The sequence below is a fragment of the Hibiscus syriacus genome, unplaced genomic scaffold, assembly GCF_006381635.1.
Source record: "Hibiscus syriacus cultivar Baekdansim isolate YM2019G1 unplaced genomic scaffold, ASM638163v2 tig00116970_pilon, whole genome shotgun sequence".
Classification (NCBI taxonomy): Eukaryota; Viridiplantae; Streptophyta; class Magnoliopsida; order Malvales; family Malvaceae; genus Hibiscus; species Hibiscus syriacus.
The window spans coordinates 979,689-1,000,897 of NW_024063494.1; the positions used below are offsets into that span (position 1 = coordinate 979,689).

General features: G+C 33.6%; 1 protein-coding gene across 4 annotated transcripts; it reads left to right on the forward strand.

Moving 5' to 3' along the window:
• The first annotated feature begins 17,639 nt into the window (after positions 1–17,639).
• On the forward strand, positions 17,640–20,714 carry LOC120191509 (protein UPSTREAM OF FLC-like). 4 transcript variants are annotated; one of them, XM_039194447.1, is made up of 5 exons: positions 17,640–17,767; positions 17,864–18,138; positions 18,602–18,671; positions 18,766–19,662; positions 20,181–20,714. In XM_039194447.1, exons 2-5 carry the CDS (start codon positions 17,895–17,897, stop codon positions 20,263–20,265), a joined length of 1,296 nt encoding a protein of 431 aa, XP_039050378.1. In that variant the 5' UTR covers positions 17,640–17,767; positions 17,864–17,894; the 3' UTR covers positions 20,266–20,714. The 4 variants fall into 4 exon arrangements, with proteins under 4 accessions (XP_039050378.1, XP_039050377.1, XP_039050379.1 ...); XM_039194446.1 differs by lacking the exon at positions 17,640–17,767 and having other exon boundaries at positions 17,805–18,138; XM_039194448.1 differs by lacking the exon at positions 17,640–17,767 and having other exon boundaries at positions 17,805–18,138; positions 20,184–20,714.
• Positions 20,715–21,209: the final 495 nt, after the last annotated feature.

Sequence of the window (21,209 nt, forward strand, 5' to 3'; positions counted from 1 at the left end):
TAGCCTTGGAGATGACGGGATATGGTTGAATTAGCTAAGCAATGCCTTTGCTCAGCTTTTCTTGCTATTAAAAGCGACCGATTAAACTAAAGAATACCATTTGGTCGGTCGATGTTGTGACGTCTGTCATTGACCTAAGGAAGTAGTGAATCACCCATATACGTTTTATGTAACAACAGTTTGGTTTGCATCAATTTTAATTTGTGAAGCATACTTATCGTTTTAATAAAATTAAATAATTTATAATGAAAACTTTTAATTAAAATGATTGTTGCAAATATAATAATAATTGAGTTTATGTGTCGACTAACCCATTCCCCAAGTCCCCAAGGTTTATCAACAAACAAGCAACTCGTTTTAATCAATTATGAATAATAAAAGTTCTGAAATTCATATACACACATTAATATTAGGAATGGTATTTTATCTGAATTTGATAATTTTGATTCGATTTAATAAATTGAACTATTTTTTATTTTAAGAATTTGAATTTAGGTCCGATTAAGTTAGATATTTTTTAAGGATAATGTAAGATCAATCAATTTTTAAGGTGAAAAGATTGATTCAATCTAACTTAAGATAATATCATAACTATCACTTGTATATTTAAATATAGTTATAATAATATTTTTTATTATTATTTTAGATGAATGATCAATATATTCCAACCAAATGAACAACTACAAACAGTAAAACAGCAGCTAAACTATGCCAAATGCCAAGCTATACAAATATCCCTATTCCCTGCACACTCCCTGTCAACATGCCTACCCCACAATTTCAATTTTCAGTCTTTTAGTAAACATATGTTATTTCGGGTAAGAAACCAAGTAATGATTATTTTTGATTTTGGATAGGGTATGAAAGGTCTAATCCTATCACTTATCAAAGTTCTATAATTAATGAAGTAGTAAAAGAATCATTAATTCATTTGATATTCAAAGAATTATAAGATTAAAACTTGATTTATTGCTCATAACCTTGAAAAAATGACATAAGTTCAATCAACAAAATATTTATTGTGTATACAAAGAAAGAACAAAAACACATTCAAACAGGACAAAACCAATGCAATAAAGTTTCACAGTGAATGGAAGAATTTCTTTTAAACTCATATCATAGTGTCTCATTATTAAAGGTTCATGCTCCTGGGTCAATTAAATTCTGGACCTTGCTCTTCGGTGCCCCACAAATCTCAATGTCGTGCCTCGGACTTCAGACGGTGCTAACATCACGTCCATAGCTCTCAATCCTTTTTTATGTATAAATGGAGTAACTTCAATTTACCTCGAAACTTATATCACAAGATTCTTCGCGAATTATTCCCAGGATCCGTGATTAATGCATGTTGAGATGCAATGTATGATATGCAATGTACGATGTATAAATGTTAATGCAAAGATGTAAAGAAGCACATGCAAATGCAAAGATGCAAAATGTAAATGCAACAAAGGCATTGATCCCAAAAATAATTGTTCCTTGAATAATTCTTGAAAAACTGACAATGTCTCGGTACACTAGGGAAGTGAAAATTTGGTCCATCTTCAAGTTGTCCAGCTCATGCGGGCGTTTGGGTATTGTGTCATCTTTCGTCAGATTTAGGCGTATTGAAAATCTTCAAAGTTTCTACTTCGTCTTATACTTTCAGAAATTTACCGAGCTAGTTCATGACCTTCAACTATTGGCTTCAGTGTCGAATCTTCTTGAATCCAACTTGTTACCTCATCAGGTAGATGTCTGGCTTGTTTCCTTAGTAGGTAGACTATCTCTTGATGTTACTCGATCTACGTAGAGCATTTTCAAAATTATATCGAACCCAATGAAATGAATTGATGTGGCCATTATTTTTTTCAAGAACCTTCTAAAAGATTAGTTATTCTGGGGATCAATATATTTGAAGGATATGTCATGTTCATGCAAAAATACAACAAGGCACAAGATAAGACGAAAGGAAATCAAGTTAGTAGAAACAAAACAAAAAGAATCAAGTTAGTTAAAATGATTATTCAAAGAAATGTAATGTTAGAAAAATAATTGAATACCACTCAAAGCTGAGAATAAAAAATAAAGCATTCAAAGGAAATTAAGAGTCTTAATCGCATGTGTTCTAGTTCTCCTACGTTATCCACATGGGTCTAGCGGGGTAGGTTTACTAAATTCTTTACATGAGGTTGGGTTCTAGCAAAGGGTTCCCAAGCCATCTTTACAACATGCTAAGGTTGTGTTGAAAACATTTTGATATTTCGATATAACAAATTAAGATAAATGAATTTTAAGATTTTCCAAAAAGATTTTCTAAGTATATTCGATATAATTATTCGAATATCAAAATATTACTCCAAATCTTTCAAATGTCATTTTTAATCCTTACTCAAGTGTAAAATTAAGATTTAACTTAAAATAATTTCAAAATAATTTTACAAAATATTTCGAACCATTTCAAAGCCAAAAATTCCAGATTGCTCAGAGGGAACCGATTTCCCCTCAAGGGGGTACTGATTCCCCCATGAATGGTTTGCCTCCGAGAAAAACAGAATGCTCGAAGGGAACTGATTCCCTCAAGGGGGTATCGATTCCCCCCTGTTTAACGGTCGAAATATTTGAATTTTACACTTAGGGAACCGATTCCCCATGAGGATACCGATTCTCCCCACGCTCCAAGCTATTGTATTAATGGTTTTCACACTTAAACGGCTCCATTGACTCCACTAATCATCCCCAACGTTCAGAATCAATTGAGGGAGTATTTAAACAAGTTCTAAAACCTTTGATCAAAAAGAAATCATAGAGAAACAAGAGAGAAAGCATGAAACACCAAGTTTGTGCAAATCAAGCCAATTTTCCTTTCAATATTCATTTTGCTTTCAAAGAACGCCATTTGTGCTCATTTGTAATTATTTGTGAGTGTTCTTTTCTTGTTCTAGAATTGTGCAAACATCTTACCTTGTGAGGTTTTCCTTGTAAGTTTGCAAATTTGTGTATTTCTCTTTGAAAAAGAGTGTGCTCAAGAATTTGGGGTATAATTCTTGAGGGAGTTGTAAGGTTACTCTTTGTCCTCAAAAGAAAGAACAAATTAGTGAATTTGTTGGAAAATTCTTAGTGTGGATAGCTAAGGTAGTGGACATAGACTTTGGTTGAGAAAGTCGAACCACTCTAAATCGTTGTGCAAATATTTTCAATTTTCTGCAAAAGCTTCCACCAAAATTTTAATTGCCAATTCACCCCCCTCTTGGCCATTTCCATCAATCGATTAACTCAATAATTAGCATCAAAGCCTCACTCATTTGAAGGTTTAATCGCCTCTTGCGTCGATCCGGGAAGAGTTAAATCAATAAAGATGGCGTCAACTTCCGGTTCATTCTCCATGGAAGAATCCAGACCTATTGACGTTCCTCCACACTTCAATGGAACAAATTATCGTCGTTGGAAGAGGTGTATGATGATATTCATCAAAGCATTTGATATGGAAGCTTGGATGATAATCAAGAAAGTATATTCCTCTCCTACTAAGAAGGCAAAGAAGTGGAGTGTTCAAGAACTGAAGGAAGCTCAACAAAACTCAAAGGCTATGCACATGTTGTGTTGTGCAATTGATCCTAATGTATATAAAGGAGTTTCTTTTTGTTCAAGTGCCAAGGAAATGTGGGATAAGCTTGAGGAGATCTATAGAGACAAGGAAGAAGAATAACCAATAAAAGTGATGTCTCTATTAGCTCTCACAGAGCCAAAGGTATCTTCTAACTCAAATATATCAAATTCAAAATCTTTTAATGAGTTACAAGATGCTTATGATAAATTATTTTCGGAGTTTGAGACCATGAACTCCAATTACAATAAATTGATTTCTAAATTTATTGATAAAAATGATCTTCTTTTGAAATCTAAAACAGACTTGGAAAATCAAAATGAAATGTTGAGAAATGAGTTAGAGCTTTCAAAAATAAAATCTGAAAACTTTGAAAAAGAAATTTTCAAATTAAACAAACTTCTTCTAGAAATGAAAATGGATTTTGAAAATCAAAATGAAATCTTGAAGAATGATTTAGAACTCTCAAAAATGAAATTTGAAAGTATCGAAAAAGAAATTTTCAATTTGTAAGATAAGCTTGAATGTTTAACAAAAGAAAAAGAGATCATTCTAAATAATTCATCTAGTTCAATAATGACAATATGTTCACATTGTCATTATCATGGTCATAAGGAATATACTTGTCCTTTAAAGAAAGGAAAACGATTTAAAATTAGACAAGTATGGGTTCCAAAAGGAACAAGGGGCATTGAAACTAATGTTCAAGGATCCAAAGCAATTTGGATACCAAAATCTACTTAAATGTCTCTTGTAGGTTTGTGGGAGCAATGGTGATGAAGATGATGATATTCAAGATGCTCTAGCCACACATAAAAAAGGAATGGGTAACCTCTAAACTTAATGTTTTTATTTTATTTTATTTGGTTGCTCATTTAGTTTATGCATGCATGAGGTTTTAAATGTTAAATAATTCTAAATGATTATGTTTTGTCTCATGTATGTTGAAAAATATTGTATGATGAACATAATAATTTTTGGTAATGTTTTATAAACTCTAGTTCATCATATTATTTTTTGGTCAAAATTGTTTTTAAAATGTAATTGATATCTCTTTAACAGTTGATATCGATTTTTCAAGAACTTTGGTTTTGCAAAATTTTGACCTGAAATTTTTCTTAATGTTTATGCATAGATTTTTGTTTAAATATTATAAAGTTTTAATGCATAACATTTTTCAAAAACTTTATGTATGTGCTCTTAATCTCTATAATCAACATTGTATAATGTTTTATATGTGAATGGGTTAAAAGCATAATCTTTTGAAAAATAAATTTGATAAAAGATACAATGTTTTATTTTAAATGATTGCAAAATTGATTGACATTGCATCTATTTTCGATTATGCTTGTTGGTCATAAAATAGGGATATATACATGGTGCATTTAGACTCTATAGAAATGACTAATTTATGCCTAGTTGCTAAGGATGAGCATGATAGTTGGTTATGGCATATAAATTTGATAAAAGATACAATGTTTTATTTTAAATGATTGCAAAATTGATTGACATTGCATCTATTTTCGATTATGCTTGTTGGTCATAAAATAGGGATATATACATGGTGCATTTAGACTCTATAGAAATGACTAATTTATGCCTAGTTGCTAAGGATGAGCATGATAGTTGGTTATGGCATAGGAGACTAGGACATGCTAGCATGAGTGTTTTGCAACGGTTAGTTCAAGGAGAATTGGTTCGAGGGCTGCCTAAACTAAAATTTGATAATGATAAAATTTGTGATGCTTGTGCTAAAGGAAAACAAAAGTGAGTTTCTTTTAAATCCATTAATGATGTGTCAACTAGTAGAGTATTACAATTAATCCATATAGATTTTTTTGGGCCAACTAAGACTACTAGCTTGGGTGGAAAACAATATGCATTTGTCTTGGTAGATGACTATTCTAGATATACTTGGGTTCTATTCTTAACTACTAAAGATGAAGCATTAGAAAATTTCATCATATTTTCAAAAGTAATCCAAAACAAAAAAATGTTACTCTATCACTAGTGTTAGAAGTGATCATGGCACTGAATTTGAAAATCTTGGATTTAATGAGTTTTGTAATTCTAATGGTATTAGCCATAATTTTTCAGCACCTAGAACCCCTCAACAAAATGGAGCTGTTGAGAGGAAAAATCAAACTTTAGAAGAAATGGCTAGAACCATGCTTTGTGAAAATAATTTGCCAAAATATTTTTGGGCGGAAGCCACAAATACCGCTTGTTATATTGTAAATCGAGTAATGATTAGGCCAATTTTAAAGAAAACTCCATATGAAGTTTTCAAAAATAAAAAGCCTAAATTAGCTATTTTCATCCTTTTGGATGTAAATGTTTTGTTTTAAACAACGGTAAAGAAAACCTTGGCAAATTTGATGCTAAAAGTGATGAAGGAATTTTTCTGGGTTATTCCTTAAATTCTAAAGCTTATCGAGTATTTAATAAAAGAACTTTGGTTGTAGAAGAGTCTATACATGTTGTTTTTGATGATAATCTCCTTCCGAGGAAGGATTCTTGTTTGAATGATGATGTAGGTATTATTAATACAAATGACGTTAGACATGACGTTGGAGAATCATCATCAAAGGAAGAAACGAAAGATGAGGAAACTCATGATCCTCTTGAGAATCCAACCATTGAAGAAAGGGAAGTATCTTATCCAAGAGAGTACAACTATGTCAAGGATTGTGAGATTATAGGTGATCCATCCAAAGGGGTAACAACTCGATCTTCTCTTAGAAATATTTGTAATTATGTTGCATTCATTTCATGCATAGAGCCTAAGAATATTAAAGAAGCATTAAATGATGAACATTGGATTATGGCTATGCAAGAAGAATTAAATCAATTTAAGAGAAGTAAAGTATGGACCTTAGTTGAAAGGCCTAGTAATAAATCTATTGTAGGTACTAGATGGGTATTTAGGAATAAGCTTGATGAGAGTGGTAATATAGTGAGAAACAATGCTAGACTTGTTGCTCAAGGGTATACTCAAGAAGAGGGCATAGACTATGATGAAACATACACTCCCGTAGCTAGGATGGAAGCAATTAGAATGTTATTAGCATTTGCATGTTTTCATGAATTTAAACTATATCAAATGGATGTTAAAAGTGCATTTTTAAATGGTTTTATAAAAGAAGAAGTGTATGTGGAACAACCTCCAGGTTTTGAAGATTCAAAATTTCTGGATCATGTTCTTAAATTGACAAAAGCACTTTATGGTTTAAAACAATATCCTAGAGCTTGGTATGAAATATTGTCAAACTTTTTAGTTGAAAAGGTTTTTCAAAAGGGAAGGTTGACACTACATTGTTTTTAAAGCATAAAGGTAAAGATTTATTAGTAGTTCAAATTTATGTTGATGATATAATATTTGGTTCTACTAATGATGTTTTTTGCCAAGAATTTTCTAAGCTAATACAAAGCGAATTCGAAATGAGCATGATGGGGGAGCTCTCATTTTTCTTGGGACTCCAAATCAAGCAAAGAAAAGATGGCATCTTCATCAATTAAGCTAAGTACGTCAAATATATGCTCAAGAAGTTTGGACTAGAAAATGGGAAACCTCATGACACTCCAATGAGCTCTTCTACAAAGCTTGACTTGGATGAAGGAGGTAAATGTGTGGATGTTAAATTATATAGGTCAATGATTGATTCTTTACTCTATCTAACTGCAAGTAGACCATACATTATGTTTAGTGTTTGCTTATGTGCTAGATTTCAATCATGTCCTAATGAATCACATTTACTAGCTGTTAAGAGAATCTTTAGATACCTTAAGGACACTCCTACCTTAGGACTTTGGTATCCTAGAGACTCTATCTTTAGCTTGCATGCCTTTTCTGATGCGGATAATGGAGGATGCAAATTAGATAGGAAAAGCACCTCCGATACTTGCCAATTCCTTGGAAATATGTTGATTTCTTGGTTTTCAAAGAAACAAAATTGTGTTTCATTATCTACCACTGAAGTCGAATACATTTCAGCTGGTAGTTATTGTGCACAAGTTTTATGGATGAAACAAAAACTTTTTGATTATGGAATTGAAGTATGTACCATTCCTATCAAGTGTGACAATACTAGTGCTATTTGTCTCACTAAAAATCCCATCCAACACTCTAGAACTAAGCACATTGAAATAAGACATCACTTCATTAGAGACCATGTCACTAAGGAAGATGTAGTTCTAGAATTTGTTGATACTTTGTATCAATTAGCGGATATCTTTACAAAACCTTTAGATAAGGAAAGATTTTGGACACTTAGGAGATAATTAAGTTTAACTGACCTATCTTCACTTAGTGTTTAAAAATAATTTTTAGCACTTTTAAGAATAAATGAAAAATGCTTAAAATAATATTTTTGATTGCATTCTTGCTATTAGTTAGGGGGAGTTTATGATTCTTGATAAAAAAATTAACTTTATGTTCAAATGTAGTTTAAGGATTAATTTGATTGATTGAACATAATTATTTTTTGGTATTTGAGTTGCCAATACCACTAAAAAAGATTAATTTAGCATTTTGAGTGTTTAAAATACATATTTTTTTAATTATAGGGCAGAGGGAATCGATACCCCCTTGAAGGGGAACCGATTCCCCCTTTGAAGGGGAACTGATTCCCTCTAGGGGAATCGATACCCCCATGGGGTTCTGGTTTTTAACCGGGCAGAACACCCAAAAATGTTAAAACCCTCTTCTCTTGCTACCGTTCCTCTCTCTACTTTCTCCCTATCTCCTTTTTGCCTCAAATCAACGTTTATTATCAGAATTACTTCAAATATCATATTCTAAACCTGCTAGCATCATTAAAATCGTGAAAACCACATTAAAATCCACTCAATCTCATCTTTCAAGGTAAATTTTTCTAAACTCTCTATTTCATTGATTTTGAAAATAAGACTAGTTTCAATTAGTTCTAGATAGAAATAGTGATCGGGCATTGATTGTTTAGTGATTAGAAACTAAATTTTACAACTAATTTCATCAAAAACAAAAGAATTTTCCAAAATTCTTTGAAATTTCGGGTTTAGAGAACCTTGAAATATTGAGGACTCATTTGAGTTTTGGGTTTGATTATATTGCTACATGTGTTTAAATTTGCAGGTACATATTCTATTCTGATTCTTAAACCATGTCAAATCCTAAACGACCTAGGACATTGTCTAGTAGCTCAAGTCAAAATCAACCTCTTGTTCCTCCACCCAATTCAAATAACCCAAATATGACCATTATGAACTCTTGTTTCAACGTACCTAGTTGTGGACAAGATCTATATCATAGGTACCATACTTGTTTTGAGTCATACAAAATCCGGGAAGAACGTATCCCTTCGATTCAAGCTATAGAGATATGGACTTTCAATATCTTCCTACTCTTAAATCCTAGAAGTTTGATAAACTCTTTAAACTCAAACCTTTAGATTATCATCAATTAGTCCACATTTTTCTATTCCAATATGGTATGTGTCCAAAACGAGCACCGATATGAAATTATAGGAATTCGATCCTATCTTTTAGGACAATTCATTTTTATTGACTCCGGCACAATCGATACCCATTTTGACTAGATAACTCAGGTTAATGAAAAAGAGACTGTGGATTCACCCTATAAGTCTAAGGATAGTGAGAGTACCCTAAGAACTCATTGTGATAGATTCCTTCATTATTTGATCTCTTGGTGGTTTAGACTATCCGAAAGTAGGTACTCCTCCCTAAGGAACATAGATATATGGTGGATATATTGTATCCAACATAAAAAGAAGATTATCTGCCACAGATCATCTTTAGTGAGTTTCCATAAACATTGTTCCTTCAAGAATATAGAAACCTTGGTTATGGTTGTCCTTAGTAATTTGTTTATCAAACTCGGTCTTTGGGTCAATGGGTTTATCGTCCCGAACTCAGAACTTTAATTGTGAAACATTTTGATGTCATGGATTGTTTTATTTTGGGTGTTTGAATTTGTTGAATAATTGGATATTTGAACTTACATGCTTATATATTTGGTTTGATTTTCACTTTCATTTTGAGCTAATGTTATTTTTGCATTATGATCAATTTTTGTCATTTCACATTGTTTATGAATATTGAATTATGGAACTAATGGCTAATCTTTCTCTTGATTATGATCTTAGCAGCTTACATTATATTTAGTTATCAATTGGCTAATTGTTTTTCAAAAACTTGTTTAAAATCTTTTAAAGGTCTTTTTGATTTAACAAAAAAGGAGAGAAATATTAAAGTGTTTTTTTAAGGGGAGAAGTGTTAGAGTAAGGGGGAGTAATTTCAAAACTGATTTCAAAATCTTAAAATTACTAAAAGTTTGTTATATCAAAAAGGGGGAGATTGTTGAAAACATTTTGATATTTCGATATAACAAATTAAGATAAATGAATTTTAAGATTTTTCAAAAAGATTTTCTAAGTATATTCGATATAATTATTCGAATATCAAAATATTACTCCAAATCTTTCAAATGTCATTTTTAATCCTTACTCAAGTGTAAAATTAAGATTTAACTTAAAATAATTTCAAAATAATTTTACAAAATATTTCGAACCATTTCAAAGCCAAAAATTCCAGATTGCTCAGAGGGAACCGATTCCCTCCAATGGGGTACCGATTCCCCCATGAATGGTTTCGCTCCAAGAAAAACAAAATGCTCTGAGGGAACCGATTCCCCCAAGGGGGTATCGATTCCCCCCTGTTTAACGGTCGAAATATTTGAATTTTACACTTAGGGAACCGATTCCCCATGAGGGGTACCGATTCCCCCCACGCTCCAAGCTGTTATATTAATGGTTTTCACACTTAAACGGCTCCATTGAATCCACTAATCATCCCCAACGTTCAGAATCAATTGATGGAGTATTTAAACAAGTTCTGAAACCTTTGATCAAAAAGAAATCATAGAGAAACAAGAGAGAAAGCATCAAACACCAAGTTTATGCAAATCAAGCCAATTTTTCTTTCAATATTCATTTTGCTTTCAAAGAACACCATTTGTGCTCATTTGTAATTATTTGTGAGTGTTCTTTTATTGTTCTAGAATTGTGCAAACATCTTACCTTGTGAGGTTTTCCTTGTAAGTTTGCAAATTTGTGTATTTCTCTTTGAAAAAGAGTGTGCTCAAAAATTTGGGTTATAATTCTTGAGGGAGTTGTAAGGTTACTCTTTCTCCTCAAAAGAAAGAACAAATTAGTGAATTTGTTGGGAAATCCTTAGTGTGGATAGCTAAGGTAGTGGACGTAGACTTTGGTTGAGAAAGTTGAACCACTCTAAATCGTTGTGCAAATATTTTCAATTTTCTGCAAAAGCTTCCACCAAAATTTTAATTGCCAATTCACACCCTCTTGGCCATTCCCATCAATCGGTTAACTCAACAGGTTGACTCCGATTCTGGCCCATTAAAGACTTACGAACCGAATTCTGCAAAAAATGAGCCTCGGAACTCATATTCGGACAAGCAACTTAGGATGCTTTCCAGGGGTAATTTGTCAGACCCACACGAGGAAACCCAATGCTCCCCATGAGGTGTGACTTTTCCCCTACTTAAATAGATCGAGATTGAGTTCGAGTTTATAGTTATAATATGCAACAATCCTAAAAAAATTCCAAAGTGTAAGCATTAACCATAGAGAAAATCTTTTTTTAAATAACATAATAAACTGTGAATTATAAAAGATCGGACTCATAATTTCTAAAATTCTAAATATAGGGTAACCAACTCGTGACTCGACTCTCAAGTTGTTAAAAAAACAAAATAGTCCCCAACGGAGTCGCCAAGTTATCGACACCATATTTTACCCGGGTGGGGAAAAACTTAAATACGACTTAGGGGTTTTCTTTGAAAATGTTTTGAAATGTGAAGAGTCACCACCATTTTAAGGTGTTATCGGGACACCATAAAAACTAGGTAATTTTAATAAAATATTTTATTTTTATTAAAATACCAAGTTTAGGGTCTACAAAAACCAAAAAATAGGTTCGAGAGTCAGTTACACCTAGTTGATTACTCTATATAGGTTCGAGGGTCTATAAAAATAATGTTTATTTGTTATCTTGTTGATATTCACGGCTTTAGACTTTCAAATAAAATTTGGATACGCAATTTACGTTCGTAGATAGTTTTCTCACGATGTTCGATTCTGATTTACAGTTGTTGGTAGTGTTTTAATAAATTAATATTATGTTATGGTTCATTTATCAATGTGACCGGATTTATTTTATATGTCTTTTGTTCAAGTTTTTAAATGAATTTTAACATTTTCTTTATAAGATCATGTTGGATATATGAACTGCAAAACTACACCGTTAGCACTGACTGGAAATATAAACAGTAATTAAAAGGAACAAATTCGTAAACCATGTCGTGGCAAAAAACCACTGCCTTAGAAACGAATTCGCCCCGATGTGTGTAATCGTTGCAGTAGGCGGACCGTCCCCCGAGGTTAACACGGTCGCTCCGAATTCCGTACACCTGAAACCGGAGTGGACTGTTGGTGGTATTGCTCTTATGATTGGAAAGCACTCAGAGAGAACTGTATAAAACACTTTTGTAAGTGAATTGTGAATGTTTGAGAGTGAGTTGAGAAGCTGAATATAACCCTCTATTTATAGGCTAGAAATAGGGTTAAAATCGTCCATAAAATTTCAAGATTAAATCTCTTCTTTTGTAACAGCTGAAACGTCTAGATGAACCTGACTCAAAAATAGTCCAGGTTCATTGCATCATTATTCAGCTGTTATAACTCCTGAAATTATATCATGTAACCCCTGTAATTAAATCAAATAACTCCTATAACTCCTGATATTAACAGCTTGTTTCCTGTACAAAAGGAAATCAGTCCAGATACATCTTAACATTTGATTTAATTTAGGAAAAAGCTGTTTAATTTCTGTTAACTCTCATAAACCAGCTGTTATCATTTGAAATTAAACAGTCCTCAGTAGCCTATAAATATCAGTTGAAATCTTTCACATTTTTCCATTTGTTTCTTTCAAAGAGAAATTCCTCAAGAATTTTCTCTAAAAAGATAGAATCCGCGCGGACGTGTTGAAGACACGTATTACCACGATCACGACCACGAGCCGAGTCGAGCCGAGCAGAGCCATGTCGTGCCGTGCCGTGCCGTGTCGAGCCGAGACGAGACGGACGGACGGCGGCGGCGATGCGCGAGAGTCCCCCTTATTCTCTATCACTCAACAAGGAAGTGGGAAAGCCAAGCCTTAAATACCATTCCCAATAGTATTTATAATACTATGTGGGATTAAGCATTACCAACATTCCCCCACTAATGCGAAAGAAATCTTCTGAAACTCGAAAACAAACTTTCCAGAAGACCAATAGCGAGATTAGTTGCTTAAGCACTAGTGAACGTATCTGGAAACTAGTACATAGTGATGATGAACAATCTCTCTTAGATAAGTGAAACTAGTATGGAACTTCTAAGATCAGGGTAAAAATAAACACACAAACCCCTTCAACTGAGTCCTCTATGTGTAAGATATATATATACAAAGTATATATTGGCATCTTACCTCGGACTCTAGTAAGTGTGCTAGAAAAATGGCCCAACATTTTCATAGAGAAGCTAACCCTTCACTTACATAGGTTATTTTCATCAAGTTTATCTAACACAAAACCACCCTTTAAAAAGGGATATGAAATAATAAGAGCTTTTATAATAGCTCAACCTCACAAACGGGTATGGTGACTTTCTTCAGTTCATTATAAATGAAACCACCATACTCGGGCAAGTCATTAGAATAATATTCAACCTCATTTATCGGTAAATTCAATAAGTCCTTCTCACTAGAACCATCCAAATATTAGATTTGAATTATTAAGAGTTTAACAAACTCAACCTTTGTCGGTAAGTTCATCATTTCTACCCACTCACTCTGGGTTATGAACTTATTAAGAATAGAAATTCAGCCAAAATTGGTAAATTCATCAAGTTTCTCACTAAGACCACCCAAAGCCTGGGCTATGAATTATTAAGAACAATTAAGCTCATCTGGGCATGCACATATTCATCATAGGGATAGGCAGTAGGAATGTGCACTATGAGTCTTTTCGTTTGACCACATAGAACTTAGATAAAAGTTGGGTATCCACCATGAATTCCTCAATCAGTGGGCTTAAGACCCATCCCCCTCGACGAATCTAGGACCAGCTTCCGACTTAACCCTTTGGTAAGTAGATCTGCTACTGACTTCACATACTCTAAAGAGAGCACTCCATTCTTTATTAAGTGTCTCACTGACTCATGTCTTATACGAATGTGTCTTTTCTTACCATTGTAAGCTTGGTTCTTAGCCACACATATCGCAGCTTGTGAATCACACAATAATGAAACTGGAGGAGTCAGTCTTCCCCATAACAGAATATCTGCTAACAAACTTCTGAGCCACTCGGCTTCTTGCCCAGCTAGGTCAAGAGCTATAAACTCTGACTCCATAGTAGAATGAGCAATACAAGTCTGCTTTGATGATTTCCACGAGATTGCTGCTCCACCCAAAGTAAAAACATCCCGCTCGTAGAGCTTACCTCATCATTATCAGAAACCCAGTTGGCATCACAATATCCTTCCAGTACCGCAGGAAATCCAACAAACTCAAGTTTCCAATCCAAAGTACCCTTAAGATACTTCAATAAGCGTTTAAGAGCAATCCAGTGTCACCACTCGAATTATGAGTATATCTACTCAGTTACTCCAGCATAGCAATATCAGGCCGGTATACTTCATTAAGAACATTAAGCTTCCGATTAACTTAGCATATTCAGTTTGGGAAACACTACTTCCTTTATTATTAACTAGATATATGCTAGGGTCATAAGGAGTTCGAACAGGGACGACATCAGAACCGTCAAATTTCTTTATCACTTTATCTATATAATGTGCTTGACATAAAGAAAATCCCTTCTCAGTTTTGGTAACTTTGACTTCTAAGATTACATCTACTTCTCCCAAATCTGTCATCTCAAACTTAGTGGATAAGAAATTTTTAACTTTGTTAATGGACTCAATGTTAGAACTGAAAATCAACATGTCATCAACATAAAGACTTATGATAACACATTCAGTGTCAAACATCTTCGAATACACACAAGCATCCGAACCATTCACAACAAAACCAAAACTAAGAATAGTTTTATGAAATTTCTCATACCACTTTTTAAGAGCCTGCTTAAGTCCATAGAGTGAGTTTTTGAGTCTACAGACTTTGCCTTCTATACCAGGTGCTTTAAAACCTAGTGGCTGCTCCATGTAAATCTCCTCATCTAGATCTCCATTCAATAAAGCAGTCTTAACATCCATTTGATGTACCTGCAACTTATAAATAGAGGCTAGTGCAAATAATGCACGAATCGTTGAGATTTTTGTAACAGGAGAATATGTATCAAAGTAGTCTAAACCAAACCTTTGAGTGAACCCTTTGACGACTAACATTGCCTTGTACCGCTGAATCGAACCATCTGGCCTTAGTTTCTTCCGGAAGACCCATTTGTTGGAGATTGGTTTGAATCCCTTAGGCAAGTCAACTAATTCCCAAGTATGATTAGACATTATCGATTCTAGTTCATCATTAACAACGTTTTTCCAAAAACTAGCATCGATAGATCTTATAGCTTCTTCAAAAGTTTTTGGATCCTCATCTAACAGAAAATTTGAGCTATAGGATCTGAAATGGAGTCTAAATCATTTATCTTAGAAATAAAGGAAGAAATAAAGTCTGGTCCAAAAGAGGTTTCAACTCTTTGCCTTTTACTTCTTCTAGGCTCGAAATCAATTTGTTCAGAAGACCTAGCAGGATTACTAGAAGAAGTGGATGGAATATATTCTATTTGTGTTTCAATATTCATTCTCGGTTCCTTTAAAGGAAAATTATTTTCAAAGAAAACAGCATCCCTTGACTCACAAATAGAATAATCTTGTAAAAGCATGAATCTGTATGCAGCATTATTCGTAGCATACCCTATAAACACTGCATCAACAGTTTTAGGTCCGATGGTGGACTTCTTAAAGTCTGACAAACCCACTTTGGCCAGACACCCCCATACTTTCAGGTATTGTAAATTAGGAACGTATCCTTTCCACAATTTATATGGGGTAGAATCTATTTTCTTATGAGGAACCCGGTTTAAGATATGAGTTGCTGATAGAATGGCTTCCCCCCACATGTTATCAGATAACCCTGAACTTATTAGTAAAGAATTCATCATCTCTTTTAAAGTTCTATTTTTCCTTTCAGCTATACCATTCTGTTGAGGAAAATAGGGGGTTGAAATTTCATGAATTATGCCATTCTTTTCACAAATATCTTTTAAGAAATTAGATCCATATTCACCATCTCTATCAGATCTAACCCGTTTGATTCTCATATCTAACTGATTTTCTACTTCTGCCTTATAAATAAGAAAGAATTTTTCAGTTTTATCTTTAGTTCTTAGGAGATAAACTTTTGTATATCTTGAATAATCATCTACAAAAGTTATGTAGTAGTGTTTTCCTCCTTTACTTTCAGTGTTTCTAAAATATGCTAGATCAGTATGAATGAGTTCTAACAGTTCAGTCTTTCTATTAGAAACAGTCTTAAAGTGAGGTCTAGTATGCTTAGATTCTACACAAATCTCACATTTGTTAAAGCTAGTTGTGTCTAGTTTAGGCAGAACATTCATATTCATTAATTTCTTTAAAGCATGAATATTCACATGTCCTAATCTAGCATGCCACATATCAATAGATTCAACAATATAAGCAGAAGTGGTAGCTTTATTTTCATTAAATTGAGTTTCTATGACAAATAAACCATTGCTTAAAAACCCTTTCCCCACATAATCACCATTTCGGGAAAGTACAAGTTTATCTGCCTCAAAAACTAACTTAATGCCTGCCTTATTTATCATAAAATGTTTTTATTATTAAAAATAATTTATTTATTATTAAATAGTATTTTTATTTTTTTATTAATAAAAATATTAATTTTTGTATATTTTAGTGAAATAAAAATATTATAAATTATTTATTAAAGTAATAGTGTTATATTATATTTTAAAAATATTAATTAGTATATTTTAAATATCTTTATTAAAATATTATTTAAATATATAAATAATATTATTCATTATTAAATATATAAATATTTTTATTATATATTATTAAAATAAAAATATAATATCTTATATTATTATAATATAATTGATTATTTTATATAATATTAAAATTATAATATTATATTATTATAAATATTAATAAATTAATAAATAATATTTTGATGAAAATGATATTAAAATATTTTTATTAATACTAAATTCATGAAATAAAATTATTTTGAGTATTTATTCTTTGAAGTGAAAAGTTCGGAAAATGACTTACGGAAAATGAATCCTAAGTCATTTTCCAGAAAACAAAAAGGAAATTTTGTTACTAGGAAAATGAATTACGTTCAGGAAAACCAATTACGTGAAACAAACACTGAAAAATATTTTCCGCAAAAACGAATTACGTGAAACAAACACGAGAAAACATTTTTCGAAAAACGAATTACGTGAAACAAACATGAAAATTCGAGAAAAACTAATTCTGTAATTCTAATTACGACAAACAAACATACCATTAATTAAAATTTGATAAATTTATATTCAATTTGGGAGTAACTATTCACTTCTCGTAAATATAATAATAATAACAATATTAAACTACGTCGAATATCAACTATTAATTAATCTAATAGAATAAAATATTAAATATCTTAATTAAAATTAAGAGGTAAGTTATATTATTTATAAATAAAATAAAATTATTGTATTCATTTCTATAGTACATAATTAATATTAATTGAACAATAAAGCGAACACATGTCGCTATAAAAAAAATCTACCCCGAGTAGGGTTAATTGCAATTATTGTTGTTAAGAAAAAGTGTGACGAACGGCACCGTTTGACTTTGCCATTTTAATCTTGATAGTACGAGATAAAATAAAGTAGGAATTTGACTGTCAATGCATTCAAGAAGTGAAACAAAAACAGGCCTAATTTGTTTGGTAGCTGTTGTCTGCCGCATCCCCATTTTGAAACTCTCTTCCATTTCACACCCCCCGATCCATTTCCTATAAAATCGAAACCTACCCATTTCTTCTCTCTTCACTTACGACCTTCTCCACCAGGTAAAGTCGCTTTCTTCCCCCAAACTCTGTAAGCTTCCTCCCCATTATAGTATCTTATCCTCTTTCTTTTGTTGTTTCCGTTGTTTTTTTTTTCAGATAGAAAAAGGAAGAGGAAGAAGAAAGTGCAATGGCGGTCAGTTCTAGAGGGAAAATGACAGAGTTCGGGGGGATTGTTCCAAGGAAGTGGAATGACAGGAAAATAAGCCCAGAAAGAAACAAAGTCAGGATTAAACCCAAGCCTCACAACAACAAGTCTTCCATTTCTGAAAGAAAAGTTGCTGTTGTTTACTATTTGTCTAGAAATGGTCAGCTTGAACAACCTCATTTTATGAAAGTTCCTCGCTCTTCTAATGATGGACTTTATCTCAAAGGTAAAACAATTAAACCCTCACAATTGCACTTTTCGCTCTGGGTTTTTTCTCATGGAGAAGAAACAGCAGAAGCAATTTTTTCCTAAACTTTTTCCGTATCTGTTGTTTAGTTTTTTAGGAAACTAAGAGGAGTTCAAAATTTTGGATTTATTTTCACGTTACCAAAAAATGCCATTTGCGAAATCGTTATACCTTGCAGCTGCTGCTGACAAAAAAAAAGGCGAACTTTATGGTTTCTCGTAAAGAAGAAAACTGTAAAAAAATTTAAAATAAAAAGTGATATTTTAACGGGGAAGGAAAAGTAAAAGAATAAGTTTATGTTTTCAAAATCTTTCCTCTTATTCTTTTGTTTGGATGCCGAGAAAAGTATTGATTTGCCTTATATTCCTTGCATTTTTTCAGCGCGATTATTGCATTACTAATTTAGTATTCTAATACAATTTGGCTGTTTCTATCTTCTCAGATGTAATCAACCGGCTAAACCTACTTCGAGGCAAAGGCATGGCTAGTCTGTACTCTTGGTCCTCCAAACGGTAATACTCTCACTCATTCTCGACCTTTTGATCAGAATACCATCTCCCTTCACTGTCTGATACTAATACTTGAGTTTCGATTGTTGAACCTCAGTAGTTACAAAAACGGATTCGTTTGGCACGACTTAGCAGAAAATGATTTCATTAACCCATCTCACGGCGAAGAATACATTCTCAAAGGATCGGAGATTGTCGACCACAGTATCAACTCTCAAGCACTCGACCTAACGTCGTCGTCTTTTCGATTACCGAAACCTTCGGAGTCTCAAAAGTCAGGGAGTGAGCGTGAGTTTATGTCAACGAGACGGCGTAGAAATCAGTCTTGGAGTTCCATTGATCTCCATGAGTACAAAGTTTATAAGGCTGAATCGAGCTCCGAGTCAGCCCGAAGACTCGCTGCTGCTGATTCGTCGACTCAGACTGATGATAAGAGGAGAAGAAGAAAACCGGTGGTCAAGGACTCGGAAATCGAAGAGATGCAAAGTACTGAAAGTCAAAGTCGAAGTCAGGAGTTGGAGCAGAACCATACGACGGAGCTGAGTAGGGAAGAGATTTCACCTCCACCGTCGGATTCAAGTCCGGAGACATTGGAAACCTTAATGAAAGCCGATGGACGGTTGAGATTGGGCAACGGTGATGGGAACGAAGATAGCTTGAATCGTAGGGCTGAGAGTTGCCCGAGTGGGAGGATTAAGGCGTCGTCCGTTTTGATGCAGTTGGTATCGTGCGGTTCGATTTCGTTTAGGGACTGTGGAGCCAGCACAGAGGAGGAGGACCAAGGGTTCTCATTGATTGGACACTATAAATCGAGACTACCACGCGGAGCGGGGAATTGTAGCCAGGTGGGAAAAGAAGCAGGGATCGAGAGGGAACTTGGGAGTTTCTCAAGGGTAACATTGGAAGATAAGGAATATTTTAGTGGGAGCTTGCTTGAGACCCAGAAAGAGCAGATCCCTAACTTGAAGAGATCTTCTTCTTACAATGCTGACAGGTAATTACTATAACTAATGCACAAAAGTTATTGGTTACGCATTTTAAGCATGATTATGAATTACCTATCAAGTTTTCCTTCATTATCTTACCCGCATTTCAAATCTTAACAAATTTTATAGTATTGTCAAAGAATCGATGCAATATGTGATCCTGCAGGCCTGTTCTGTGTATTGAATGTAAGATTCGTACGGGTTAACCCAGAAGTCCAGCTTTTGATGCACGTATATAACTAAGGATTCATGCATCTCGGCCTCCTGATTTATGCTAGCCGTTGGCATTAATGATCCGTATTCAAATCCTGGTGGAATTCAAAACTTGCTGTTGGGTTTTACTGTTTCAGTACTAGGATTGAAGCAGGGACCAAGCGAAAAGCACAAATTCTGTCAACATTTTCAAGCTTATAACATAAGCAACCCTCCAAACCTCTAGTTTTTATTAGATGTTTGATGTGCTGAAGATTTGGCTTTGTTTGTTGCTTTTTTTTCAATTGGATTAATTTGGGAACTTTTTAATCAGCAGGAGCGCGCAGTTGCAGTTGGCCGGAAAGGAGATGGATGGAGTGCGTGCAAAGTGCATACCAAGGAAGCCTAAAACTTCATAATCAAAGAAAGAAGACAACACTGACACGGACGACATCAGTGCAAGTAGCAGCTATAATCAAGCAATAAGCAGAAGAGAATGTGTAGATCAAAATTAGCTCTTGGTAAATTAGTTACGCGAATTGTAGTAGTTTATAGTTTCGTACCAAACAGTGAGAACCGAATGACGAGCGCAATCTTTGCGACAAACGCGTTGCAAGTGAAGCATCGGCAGATGAGCCCTCGCAATGAGAGGAGCAGTAGGGTTGGGCGATTGAGAATCTTGGAAACGACCTTTTTTTAAGGGTTTAAATTGTCTACTTTCAGTTTGGAGCTTTTGGTGGTGGCTAAGTGGGTTCATGTTTTCCTTAGTTTCGGTGCATTGGCATTAACATATAGTAGTTTTAGGCCATTTCCGACTCTAATTTAGTTTGATATTGAAATGAAATTTCATCCTACATGTTAATCGTTATCATCTGCTTCGGGCTTTGATGCCATTGTTGCTACATTTGCTTTGCACGTTTTTACTAAAAATCTGGTGTTCACGGTGCTTGCTAGGGTGTCTTGTAATTGAGGTGAGCATAGATAAAGGTTCAAGAAATTAACGATTCCGGGTTAGGTTCAAAGTCAATTGAGCTCCGTTTTTAAAATAGGACCTCAATTTGAGATTTAAAAAAAAAATAAAGTACTAAAACTCAATAAGATTTGACTAAACTCATTTATTTTCTCGTCCTTGACTTCATTATTTATGCAACATCGAGATTGAACTGAGGATTTGAATTTGATTTGTTTAACGACTCAAGCTCCATTCAATGATAAAAGAACCAAAATTAATTTATAAAAATCAAAAGGAAAAAAAAACTGAAATCAAATTATGAACATAAAATGTGTAGTTTATACCAAATGATTAGCGCAAGGGTAAAGGCTAGCAACAAGTCATTGGTAGCTAAACCCAAAATGAAATGTT

Excerpts from the sequence above, each read along its gene's own strand:
- LOC120191509 (XM_039194447.1), top strand. The coding sequence starts at position 17,895 with ATGGCGGTCAGTTCTAGAGGGAAAATGACAGAGTTCGGGGGGATTGTT. Across the intron at positions 18,672-18,765 it reads TACTCTTGGTCCTCCAAACG|TAGTTACAAAAACGGATTCG; the intron begins GTAATACTCTCA and ends GTTGAACCTCAG. Across the intron at positions 19,663-20,180 it reads TCTTCTTACAATGCTGACAG|CAGGAGCGCGCAGTTGCAGT; the intron begins GTAATTACTATA and ends CTTTTTAATCAG.